This window comes from Orycteropus afer, unplaced genomic scaffold (assembly GCF_000298275.1).
Source record: "Orycteropus afer afer isolate SDZICR_OR568_19922 unplaced genomic scaffold, OryAfe1.0 scaffold00072, whole genome shotgun sequence".
NCBI classification, from domain to species: domain Eukaryota; kingdom Metazoa; phylum Chordata; class Mammalia; order Tubulidentata; family Orycteropodidae; genus Orycteropus; species Orycteropus afer.
Genome location: NW_006921659.1, coordinates 9,601,417 through 9,614,635, shown reverse-complemented (window position 1 = coordinate 9,614,635; position 13,219 = coordinate 9,601,417). Strand labels below are relative to the sequence as shown.

At 41.0% G+C, this 13,219-nt stretch overlaps 1 protein-coding gene across 1 annotated transcript in view; it reads right to left on the bottom strand.

The window, feature by feature from the left end:
* BVES (blood vessel epicardial substance) overlaps positions 1 to 960 on the bottom strand; it is a 53,713-nt gene extending 52,753 nt beyond the window's left edge. The window contains exon 1 of the mRNA XM_007940849.1: positions 735 to 960. Within this exon, the coding sequence (XP_007939040.1) occupies positions 735 to 960 (226 nt within the window). The remainder of the gene's footprint in view (positions 1 to 734) is intronic.
* Positions 961 to 13,219: the final 12,259 nt, after the last annotated feature.

Here is a 13,219-nt window from a genome sequence, read left to right as displayed (position 1 = left end):
TTTGTCAAGAATCACTGACTAAAATAATAGATTTAATATTTTTAATAGAGTTACTGCCCAACCCCCACCCCCCAAAAAAAGTTTGACTTGAACTATTGTGTCTAGGTAATAGCTTTTGTTCCCAATTTTGTTTTATTGATCACAGAAAGCAAATGCCTTTTCAAATAATAACTATACTATAAATAGTAAGTGTCAGGAATATTTTAAGTCATATATAAGCACATCTGTATATGTACATATACATGACTTACAACAGTGTGTATGTGTATATATATACATATATATATTTTATATCTATATCTCACACTTTTGTTTAATTCTTACAACAATCCTAGGAGGTAGTATTATTTCTACTCTTATTTAACACATGTGGAATCTGAGGTGTAAAAGGTTAATTCACTTGCCAAGATGTATAGTTAGCAAATGGTGGAACCAGGATTCAAAGCACAAATTCTAGCTCAAAAGTTCTATTACAAATGAATAGATTTTCTGATATTTGGAAAATCTAAGCAAAAGATGAAAACATACATGTATTTTTATTCTAAGTAAGTAAAGGAGAAGCATATATATTTATATATAAAGACATATATTCTAAGTTACTTGATATACAGCTGATCATTAATGAAGACTTAATGCTTTTTGTATGTTGGAGACCTAACAAAGAATACTCTGAAGCCTGAATACAAAGCTCATCTGGTAAACAAGTTATGTAAAATCTGACTTAAGTAACTTACCTAGAGTAAACATCCCCCTAAGAAGTATCATATGAAGGTGAAGAGTAGTTGGAATAACCAACCCAATTGCAAAACAAATATTTGCCACATGAAAAACTAGATGATGTATCTCTCTCCAGTTTTCACAAGTGGTTTCATTGGAAGGCACAGGTATGATACTTTGTAACTCAGGTGTAAAACCTATCGTAGTTGATTCAGCCAATGGGCTGGACTCAGTGTAATTCATCTTGAAAATTCCTGTAAAAATGAGTAAACAAAAGAACAATCATAAAAATGGCAGCTGTACCTTATCATCAGTATAGGTGTCATACCAAAATGATTTCTGTGAGCTACTGTGGGTAAATAGATTCCTCTGATGTTTATGGATTCAAATCTCAGCTCTATCATATACTAAATGTGTCATTTCCTCATTTTGAAAATGATATTAACACCTCATTTGTCTCATGATAAAAATAAGATGAAATATATAAAACATTTAGCATCGTATACAACTATGACATTTGCTGACATATACATATTATTATTCTCTCATATATATTAAATATATTCTAACATATATATAAAATATATATACCTTATATAAATATATGTGTGTGCGTGTGTGAGAGAGACAGAGAGTAATGAAATTAGTTTAAAACAATTACCAGTATTTATAAACATCAGCAATTACAGTGTTATCTACTATAGTATTTCATCCTATTCCCACTGTGATGACACTGAACCAAACATAGGAAAAATAAGTAGATCTGATTTTTTTTTAAAACACTTTCAAAAATACTAAAACTCTCAAATTTACTATTTGAAAGCTTAGGGTACTTGGAAGGCTCTATTTTAGATACTACTGTTAAATCACTATTATCATACATACATATTATATAATCACATAAACCAAACTCACTGCCATCAAGTTGGACCGGATTCATAGTGACTCCTCCTTGGGTTACTGAAGTGGTATCTCTACAGAAGTAGATTGCCCAACCTTCCTTCTGAGGAGTGGCCGGTGGGTTTGAACCACCAGCCTTCTGGTTAGAAGTCAAATGCCTTAGGCACTACACCACCAGAGCTCCCAATCATACATATACTATAATCTTTATATATACAGAAAGAAATATAAAATTTAAGCTTTCTTTTATTGTCTAATTTTAATCTCTACTTTTGTTCTCAAACTAATTCTAGTTGTACTATGTCACAAATTAAAAAGAAGCAGGAGGGTTCATGAATATATGTTCAACTATTCAATATTAAAATCAGTGGCAAATACATTTAAAAGATTTTACATTTTAAGTGTGCTTACATAAAACTTAATACAAAGTAGCATTACTTCCTGAATATATTGCCTATCCTTAGTCTCTGGTCCTCAAAATAACTACTACTATCATTGCTGTTGCTGTTAGCTGCCACTGAATCCATTCTGTATCAGTGTGACCCCAGGTGTGCAGAGTAGACTGCTTCACAGGGTTTTCAATTCCATGTCCTTTCAGAAGCAGATCACCAGGCCTGTTTGCTGAGGTGCCTCTGTGTAGGTCTAAATGCCAACCTTTCCACTAGTAGTCCTGCACTTAACAGCCGATACCACCCAGACACAATGCTTCTACCACTAATTACATAAATCTGGTCCTTGACAAAACCTAATTACTCTGTTTCAGAAAATAAAATCCAAGTATGGATCTGAAATACCTTTAATTCCAAATAGGTTACACAATTAACCTTACTTTTTTATTCATTATTTAAAATCCGTTGCTGTAGAATCACTTCTGACTCATGGCAACCCCATGTGTGTCAGAGTAGAACTGTTCTCCATAGAGTTTATTTTTTTAATTTTTATTGTGATTTGGGTGAAAGTTTACAGAGCAAATTCATTTTCCAAACAGCAATTCATACACATTTTGTTTTATGACATTGACTGCGATTCCCCACCATGTAATAGCTCTCTTCCCACTTCCTCCCTGTTGTTACCTCTTCCCTGTGTCCTTCCTTCCCATGCACTCCCCTCCCCCTGAGCGATCTCCTTGTGCTATGGAGTTTTCAACGGCTGATTTTTTTGGAAGTACATTGCCAGGCCCTTCTTCTGAGTTGCCTCTGGGTAGACTAGACTCTCCAACCTTTTGTTCAGCCACTGAGTACTTTAACTGTTTGTACCACCAAGAAAGCCTATTTCTGGTTTACAATACTCCAAGGTAAATGTCTTAGATAGTAGCATAACTGATATAGGATAGGAATTCTGAAAGGCTGAGAATGAATCTCACCTCTCTAAAAATGATAAAATCACACATAAATTTACAAATTGTGAATGAAATGATCAAAAACATTAAAAAATTTCTTTCTGTCATTCTGAAATGGTTTGAACTGCTGACCTTCTGGTTAGCAGTCAAATGCTTTATCCACTACACCACCGGAGCTCCTTCATAAGTATAATAGCAACAGTTATTGATATGGTTCAAAATGAAAAGAAATAATAAAAGTTCAACTATATTACAAATAGAAGCTCTGGTGGCATAGTGCCTTAGGCATCTGACTGCTAACCAGAAGGCTGGGGTTCAAACCCACCAGCCACTCCTCAGAAGGAAGACTGGACAATCTACTTCCATAGTGATACTGCCTCGGAAACCCAAGGAGGGGTCACTATGAGTCAAATTGACTCGATGGCAGTCAGTTTTATATTATAAACGTCTGAACCAATAAAAAAAAAATAACCCTACGGGGATGGGAGATATTATTATTTTAATGACTCCATTTATACTAAGCTTGTTTTTGAGGGCCAAATCAGAATTAATCTCATAATTTCTGCAAGAAGGAGAATGGCATCAATTGTCCTCTATCACTCATATAATGGTTAAGCACTCAGCTGCTAACTGAAAGGTCAGTGGTTTATACCACTAGCCACTCCATAGAGGAAAAGACCAGGCAACCTGCTCCCATGAAGATTATAGCCTCGGAAACCTGTGAGAGTAACCCTATTCTGCCCTACAGGGGTCACTACAAGTCAGATTCCATTTGAAGGTGCACGACAACAATTACTCATAAGCTAACATCAACTCCCCTAGGCTTACATAATAAAATTAACAATAACTACCACTTTTACAACACTTTAAAATGTGCTTTCACTCCCATTGTCCCATTTGCTTCTCTAACTATCCTATGTCTCCCATGAGTCAGTCAATGTCTTATACTGCAATGAGGGAATAAAAAATAAGTATTACCTCCATGCTACAAAAAAGTAAGGATCAAAAAACTTACATACTTTACTCACATCTTTAGAATCCAAATCTTATGTATCAAAAACAGCTTTCTCTTTCAAGTTAATCAGAAGCAGTCTGCTACCGTACAATGTAAAATATTATATATCATTTTGTAGTTTACTTAACAAGAGCTCAGCTATTTTGGGTAAATCAGCTGTATTGCATAACTGCAGTGCTAACTATTAAACAAGGTCCCACCGTGTGCCAGAGAATCCTCTGTAGAAAAGCCCACTGAGACGGAGGTGAAAGCCACACCAAAAGACACAAACATGACAGGCATGTTCAGTACACTTTGTTCACTCTCTCCAAACCTCAGGGTTAAAGAGTAGAAGCGTCCAGCCTAGCTGAGAGGCTCAGTTTCTTTACCATGCAAGCCAGGAAAAGTCACTTCTGCTCCATCAGTGTGCATTTTCCTTAGAATAGTGGAGGCTGGACTAGCTGGTCTTTGAAATCCCTTCAAGTTTTAACAGCCTATGACTGTAACACACCTTTACATAATAAACTTAATCAATACATATCCCCTCTTACATCCACCCTGTCACTCCTGTATTGCCAATTAATGCACTGTAACTTAATTTTAGGCTTTTGAAAGTTCTTAAACTGGCACTGGGAGCTTTGGTGACATAGTGCCTAAGGCACTTGACTGCTAACCAGAAGGCTGGCGGTTCAAACCCACCAGCCACTCCTTGGAAGGACGATGGGGCAATCTACTTCTATAGTGATACTGCCTCGGAAACCCAAGGAGGGGTCGCTATGACTCGATGGCGCATAACAACAACAACAAAACTGGCACTGAAAGTACCAAATCCTGTCCAAGAAAAATAATAGGAAAACTATGACCTACTGACCAAACAAAAAACAAAAAAAAAACCTCACTGCCATCGAGTCAATTCTGACTTATAGCGACCCCTCCTTGGGTTTCTGAAGCAGTATCTCTACCGAAGTAGAGAGCAGTATCTCTACCTTCTGATGAGTGGCTGGTGGGTCTGAACCACCAACCTTCTGGTTAGCAGTCAAATGCCTTAGGCACTATGCCACCAGAGCTCCTAACTGACCAGAGATATAGGAATATGAATTTTAAAACAGTGTGGTCATTCTAAAACATATTTTAAGATGCACTACACTTTATCAAATATACATGTGTAATAACTGGCCACTGTGAAATGTCAGTTGCCTCCTGTCAGTAAGTAGGGGTTGGATCTTATAGGTTTCAGCTTACTTTAATCACTACAATGTATTCAAGCGGCTTACCCTAAACTGTCCTTACATAGAGAATGGTCTAACGAGGAAGATTAGACTGGTAAACATTAGATTAGGAGGAAGGTTAGATTGGTGAACTTTCAGGTTAATTTGGACTAAATCAAAAGAAATTACCTTTCCCCTTAGCTCCTCAGAGTTTTACTCTTTAAATGATCTGTTCTCCCAAAGTCCTGTTTAGACTGTTGTTGTTACGTGCTGTGGAGTTGGTCCCGACTCATAGCGACCCCTCACTCATAGCGACCCCTCACTCATAGCGACCCCTCACTCATAGCGACCCCTCCTTGGGTTTCCAAGGCAGTATCACTACGGAAGTAGATTGCCCCATCTTCCTTCCCAGGAGTGGCTGGTGGGTTTGAACTGCCAGCCTTCTGGTTAGCAGTCAAATGCCTTAGCCACTATGCTACCAGAGCCCCTATAGTTCCCAAATAGGTGGCTGCAGGGCTAAATAGCTAAATGATGAAACTAACTTGTTAAACCTTCAGCAAACAACAAAAATGAAAAAGAAACAGCAATGAGTAAAACGTATGCAAAAGACTTCCTTAATTCATACTGTAATTCTAACTGAATCTTTGCATATCTTCGCAATGGCAAACGCCTCGATCTTGCTAAGAGTCTTTAAACAGATTCACGTTTCAAAGCAGGCAGTTTCTGGAACTTGTCTGGCCAAAGATTCGTTTCCCAAAGCCTCGGAAACAAGAATGCATGAGTGGGTGGTGAGCACCACGGGTCCCCAGCCAGCTTCGCTCCCCAGGGGACCTGGCTCCTCTTAGAAAGAGGGTGAGAGTCAACTGTTTTCCTTGACCAGGTGCCCTCGGGCCGTGAGGACTGTGGAGTAAGCGCTGGGCGGCGGATCCGCCACGCGTAGCGCTCCACCTCGCACTCTAGGCGCTGGGCCCAGGTGGGCGAAACCCGTGCACTCCCGGGCGCACAGTGTCCTCGTGGAACCTGGCGGCCGCACTGGGGGCGCGGAGGAGCTGTAGTGGGCTGGAGGGCCCGAAGCCCGTGGAACCAACACCGAGAGGAGAAGGAAACCGCTCTCACAAAGGGTCTCGCCCGGGTCTGAGCGCTGAAGCGGGTACCTGGTAGGGCCCATGTGCCCGGGTTTGTTGGCGCTGCCAGACCCAAGTTGTAGCCGCTGACACCTGAGGGTCTGTGGCCGCAGCGCACAAACCCGGGAGAAGGGCGGCCTCCAAGGGCAGAGAACAGAGCGAAGGCGCTGCTAGCGAGGAGAAGCACAGGGAAGCGCGGCGCGGAGCACAGGCAGCTGCCACTGGGGCCAGCAAAGTTGCTCCCAGCAGAGCCGGGCTCCAACTTTCGCTTCCCGATTTAGTCCGGGAGCTCAAGACTGCAAATAGCCCGGCGCGCGGGGGGAGCAGACGGCAGCTGCTCTTCCCGCCCCTTACCTTGCTTTACCCCAGCACAGAGCCTGGGCGGCGCGGGCCAAAGTTGGAGGCAACAGCAACGTGGCCCGGTGGACACGGACGCGCCGGCTCGACGGGCGCCAGAGCGCGCGAGCCTCGGCTGGTCCGTGGGTCCTGAGGCTCTGGGGCCAGGGCAGGGTAGGGGCTCCCGCAGCGGCTTTGACTAAAATAGGCATAGCGGCAACGGCGGCGGCGGCAGAAGGCGGTGGCCGGAGCTGAGGCCGCATCGCGCACGCGCCCGCCGCCCAGGCGCCCCCCTCCGGGGCGGGCGGGGCGCGGGTATCGCCGCCGCGCTGAGCTCCGGGCCTGGCTCCCGACTCTCCTCTCTGGCTTCTCCAGCTCCGTGGCCGGGATGCATATGAAACGTGGCTTATTTCTTTACTCTTTTCCTCTCTGCTTCTTGATTCTGCTCTTTTGGGGGCAGGGGGTCGGGCAGCATCGTGAGAGCTGCGGCGTTGGCCGCTCTTTCTGGAGAAGTAGGGTTCCAGCAGGGAGAGAAATTAGGATAGGAAGTGAGACCGGAATCTTCATTTCCCTTCAAAGTCGAGAGACCCACTCGCATAACTCTTCTGGGACACTCGCCCTCATCTCGGCCAAAGCACGGAATGAATGGCCTGGGAGCGCGCCGCTCCGCATCTGAGCCTGGCGGCAGAGGCTTGGACGCGTGGTCCATACAGTGTACAAGACACCGGTGATCCAGCGAGTGATTGGCCCTGCTCCTATCGTTGCTGGTGAAGAGAGCTTGAGAGAAGGACTTTGACAAATGCCACTATTATCTTCAAAGAAGGGTATTAATCTGGAATGTGCTTCCCATGGCAGTGCACCTCCATTGTAGGCGAAGCTCCACCGAATTTGTCACATAAATTTGGTAGATTTGTGGGCATAAATTGGAAAATAAGATATGACAGTATGCTACAATCAATCTTTACAGCTTATAGAGGACAACAATTTTGGGTAAGAAATACAAGGAAAATGAAGAGTTGACATTTGGAGGGGTTGGAGGAGAAAAGAGGAAGGTTAGAGAGGCACCCACCTTATTCCCCAAAGTAAGCGAGGATTTGTAAAGGTTATTAGAATATGAGGTCATTCTTGTATGCCAACGTGATCTAAATATAAAAAGCACCAACAACTGTGTAAAGGTGCGTTGTAAAGTGAGTACTTAGAAACACATATTTGTGGCATTCAAGAGCATAGGCCATAGTGCCAGGCAACCTGGGTTTAATCCTGCCTCTGCTACTTACCAGTGAACTGTGTGACCTTGGAACAGTTACTAGTCTTTCTGTGCCTCAGTTTCCTCTTCTGTACCATGGGGAGATGATAATAATTTCACTTCATAGGTTTGTTTTGAGGATTAAATAATTTAACATATATAAAGGATTTGGGATGTGTTTGGTACATAGTAAGTTTTATGTATATGTATATGTATATGTATTTTATTTACAAGGCTCCTTCTCTAACATGTCTTAAATTTGCTGTAACTATACAAGGTTGAGAAGCCCTGGTGGTGCAGCGGTTAAGTGCTGGGGAGCTAACCGAAAGGTGGAGGTTGGAACCTACCTTCGCAGGAAGAGGGTGTGGCGGTCTACTTCTGTAAAGATTGCAGTCTTGGAGACCCTGTGGTTCAACTCTACCCTAGAGTGTGGCTGAGTCAGAATCAACTCAACTGCAGTGGATATTTATACAAGATTCATTTTAAATGCTACTTCTTCATGGTCGTTTCCTTTCTACATACTTGGAGGGCCATTTTGTTAGCTACCACTAGATACATCTTATGGTGTAGATACAATAGATATGCCCTAAAATTCCACTACATGTATAATCATTGCAGGGTTGCTTATGATAATGTAACTGGTAGTAGCGCAAATTCTAACAGTAGGGGATCAATTAAATTATAGAACATCCAAACAATCTTGTTCTAAGCAGCCTTTAAAAAATTTATAGAAAGATAGTTATAGACATAATAATGTAATTATTTTGACTAACTATATAGAGTACCAAAAACCAAACTCACTGCCATCAAGTTGGATCCTACTCATAGCGACCTCTCCTTGGGTTTCTGAAGTGATATCTCTACAGAAGTAGATTGCCCAATCTTCCTTCCAAGGAGTGGCTGGTGGATTTGAACCACAAGCCTTCTGGTTGGCAGGCAAATGCCTTAGGCACATGCCACCACAGCTCCTACTATATAGAGTAGAGATTGACAAACTATGGCCCACAGGCTCAACCCATTGCCTGTTTTTGTACAACCTGTGAGCTAAATGGGGTTTTTACATTTTTTAATGGTTTAAAAAAAAATAAAAATAACAATATTTTGTGACACATGAATATGATATGAAATTCAACTTTCAGCATTCATAAATAAAGTTTACGTTTGGCACAATGGATAAGTACTTAGCTGCTAACCAAAAGGTTGGTCATTCGAACACCAGCTGCTCCAGGGGAAAGATGTGTGGTGGCAGTCTGCTTCTGCAAAGATTACAGCCTTGGAAACTCTGCCTTGCACTTCTACTCTGTCCTATAGGGTCATTATGATTCAGAATGATCTTGATGGCAGTGGATTTAGTTTTTTTGTGTTTATGGCTCCTTTAACGCCTCAAAGGCAGAGTTGAGTGCTTGCTGCAGAAGCCATATGTCTTACAATGCCGTATGTAACATATTTTCTGTCTGGTCCTTCACAAAAGAAGTTTGCTGACCCATGATATAGCATGTATTTTGTGCCAGCCATTGTTACAAGTGTTTTAGATATATTGAGCCATTTAATTCTCAAAATTCACCCTATGAAACAATTAAAAAAAAAAAAAACACTACCACCGAGTTGATTCCAACTCATAGTAACCTTATAGAACAGAGTAGAACTGCCCACTAAAGGTTTCCAAGGCTGTAAATATTTATGGAAGCAGACTGCCTCACCTTTCTCCCAGCAATGGGTTCGAATAACTGACATTTTCGTTATCTATTCAAACCCATTGGCAGGAGAAAGATGAGGCAGTCTGCTTCCATAAAGATTTACAGCCTTGGAGTTGAGTTTTTCTTTAGCAGCACAGTGCTTTAACCACAGCACCACTGGAGCTTCTTAAGAAACAATAACCAAACCAAAACCAAACTCACTGCCATAGAGTCAGATCCAACTCATAGCAACCCCTCCTTGGGCTTCCAAGGCGATATTACTATGGAAGTAGATTGCTCAACCTTCCTTCCGAGGAGTGGCTGGTGGGTTTGAACTGCCAGGCTTCTGGTTAGCAGTCAAGTGCCTTAGGCACTATGCCACCAGAGCTCCTTCTGAAAAAATAGGTAGTACTATTACCATCCCATTTTATATATGCAGAACCTGAGATACAGAGAGGTTGAGCGATCTGCTCAGGGTTACACAGCTCGTGAGAATTGGAGCCTGTATTTGTACCTAGGCAGTCTGGTTCCAGAGCCTGCACTCTCATTGATTAGCTACATTGCTTTTGCCACCTTCTACCTCTGACTATGAGTTCTGGTGGTGTAGTGCCTAAGGCATTTGACTGCTAACCAGAAGGCTGGTAGTTCAAACCTACCAGCCACTCCTTGGAAGGAAGACTGGACAATCTACTTCCATAGAGATACCGCCTCGGAAACCCAAGGAGGGGTCGCTATGAGTTGGAGTTGACTCGACGGCAGTGAATTTGGTTTGGTTTTGGTACCTCTGACTACACTGCCTCCCATGGAAAGATGTTAAATAGAACCAAGGCAAGTTACAAAATAGTGTGTAGATTATCATACATTATCCACGACGATAAGCACTGCAATGCATGTATTTATCACCTCAGAGTGGTGAGGTTGTGAATGACATTCTTTCCTCTTCCTCTTTTCCTTCCTTCCTTCTTTCTCTTGCCTTCCCTTTTCTTCTTTTCCTCCTCCTCTTCCTCTCTACCCCCACTTCTCTCCTTGCCTTTCTTAAGTCTTGAAGACTCTGTGGTTCAACCCTACCCTAGAGTGTGGCTATGAGTCAGAATCAACTCGACTGCAGTGGATATTTATACAAGATTCATTTTAAATGCTATTTCTTTATGGTCGTTTCCTTTCTACATGCTTGGAGGGCCATTTTGTTAGCTACCACTAGATACATCTTATGGTGTAGATACAATAGATATGCCCTAAAATTCTACTACATGTATAATCATTGCAGGGTTGCTTATGATAGTGGCACTGGAAGTAGCACAAATTCTAACAGTAAGGAATCAATTAAATTATAGGACATCCAAACAATCTTGTTCTAAGCAGCCCTTAAAAGATTTATAGAAAGATATTTATAGACATAATAATGTAATTATTTTGACTAACTATATAGAGTACCAAAAACCAAACTCACTGCCATCGAGTTGGATGGATTATATGTTACTTCTACAATTAAAGAAAGATTTATTGCAAAAGTAGAACCCAGGTTATGACTTTTATAGATTGGAAGCCCAAGCTCCAAAGTTATGTTATGGAACCACCTGTTATAGGACACACTTACTCCTTATTTATAAGGGTAGGATGCCTGTAAGGCAGTTAGACCATATAGATGTTGCATACTTTTATGCAAAGAACACTGGATTAGATAAAAATAAGACTGGAGTTCTAGTCTTATTAGCTACATTTTCTCAGTCTGTATTCTGTAGAAAGAGGTCTGGTGGTGCAGTGGTCAAAGCATTTGGTTACTAAGCAAAAGGTTGGTGGTTTGAACCCACCAGCCACTCAGTGGGAGAAAGACGAGGCAGTCTGCTTCAGTAAAGATGTATGGCTTTGGAAACCCTATAGGGCAGTTCTACTCTGTCCTTTAGGGTCACTATGAATTGAAATCAACTTGGTTGTTTTTTTGGTGTGTTCTATACAAACAGGGAGCTCTGGTTGCATAGTGCCTAAGGCATTTGACTGCCAACCTAAAGGCTGGAGGTTCTAACCCACCAGCCACTCCTCAGAAGGAAGATTGGGCAGTCTACTTCCATAGAGATACTGCCTTGGTAACCCAAGGAGGGGTCGCTATGAGTTGAATTGACTTGACGGCAGTGAATTTGCTTTTTCTGGTTTTATAGAAACAGAAGGTCAAACTAAATGGCATAATCTCTTCACTATATCCCATCTATGAATAAAAAGCATAGTTTATAGTAAGTATATCACTGTATTTTCACTTTTCTTATCACATATATGTGAATACTAGTACTATGAAATTCAAAACAAGAATTCCAGACCCCAAAACTTGGGTTTGGGAATGCCACAGGTGAGCTGCACTCTACCTACTAGATACGGAAAGATTAGATTGAATGATTCCACATACTATTTGAAAACAAATATGAAGCAAAGAGGTAACTTGCACAGAAGTACAGAATGCAACGAGTAAAAGGCTTAAAAAAACAAAGCATAGGGCAGATTGTCTCTTTTGCCAAAACTCTGACTGGTATAGCTTACATCCACAGAAACAATAATTTGTACCTTTATTTTCCTGTTAGCATACTGGTGGTCTTTTTCACCCATTGGACGAAATCTTGATTAAACTTCAAAATTTAAATAGAATATACTTTGTAAAAAGAAAACAAAACCTGAAGTAGTCATTAGTTGTAAAATTACATAATAAAACATTAAGTAGTGTAGTGTGTTAAATGTCCAACACACTAAAATTTTTTTTAAATGATGCAGTTTTAAGAATTATGAAGGCATTTGCATTTAATAAGCTGAGTGAATTCAAATAATCCATTGAACTTTTCTGAGCCTCAGTTTCCTTGTCTGTAAAACTGGGGAAATAACACTTAACTGAGGATTGTATTGGCCTGTAGAGATTGTTTTTAAAATGCCTGGTGTCTAGCTCTTGGTAGCTGTAATTACACACCTCTTGTGTCCTTCTAGGAGCTCTGGTGGCATAGTGCTTAATGCATTGGACTGCTAACCAGAAGGCTGGAGGTTCAAACCCTCCAGCTACTCCTCAGAAGGAAGACTGGGCAATCTACTTCTGTAGACACACTGCCTCGGAAACCCAAAGAGGGGTCACTATGAGTCGGAGTCCACTCGACAGCAGTGAGTTTGTATTTTTTTGGTTTTTGTGTCCTCCTTACAGTGCTCTGAATATAATGCACAACTAATAAAAATTATTTGGGTTTCAATTAGTTTAATTAAAATGATTTTCAATTATAAAAATTCCCTAGTATGAAGAAATAGTTGAAATATCGTATAAGCACAAGAAATAACTAAGCTGTTTCGTTTTCTATGTATTTGCCTGTTTTAAATATAAACAGGATATAGCATATACAAGATTGATGTTTCAAACAAAACTGGCTTATAAATTGCAAGACTTTGGTTCATGCTAAAATTTCTAGTGGTTTGGGATTACCCTAGAGTAGCCAGAAATGAGATGTTGGCTTCAAAAGAAAACTCATGAAATATGCAAGTGTATAGATTTTAGAAACTGGGCAGTTGGCAGAGCAAAGTTACAGTAATTCCACATCTTGAGGTTGGCAGAATTGTGTGTATGGTGATTTTAATATAAAAATCTGGAGGCCTGCTATCCCTTCTGTCTATTCTTTCTTACATAGCTTTCTTTCTAAAACAGAGGGGTTGCTTTTGT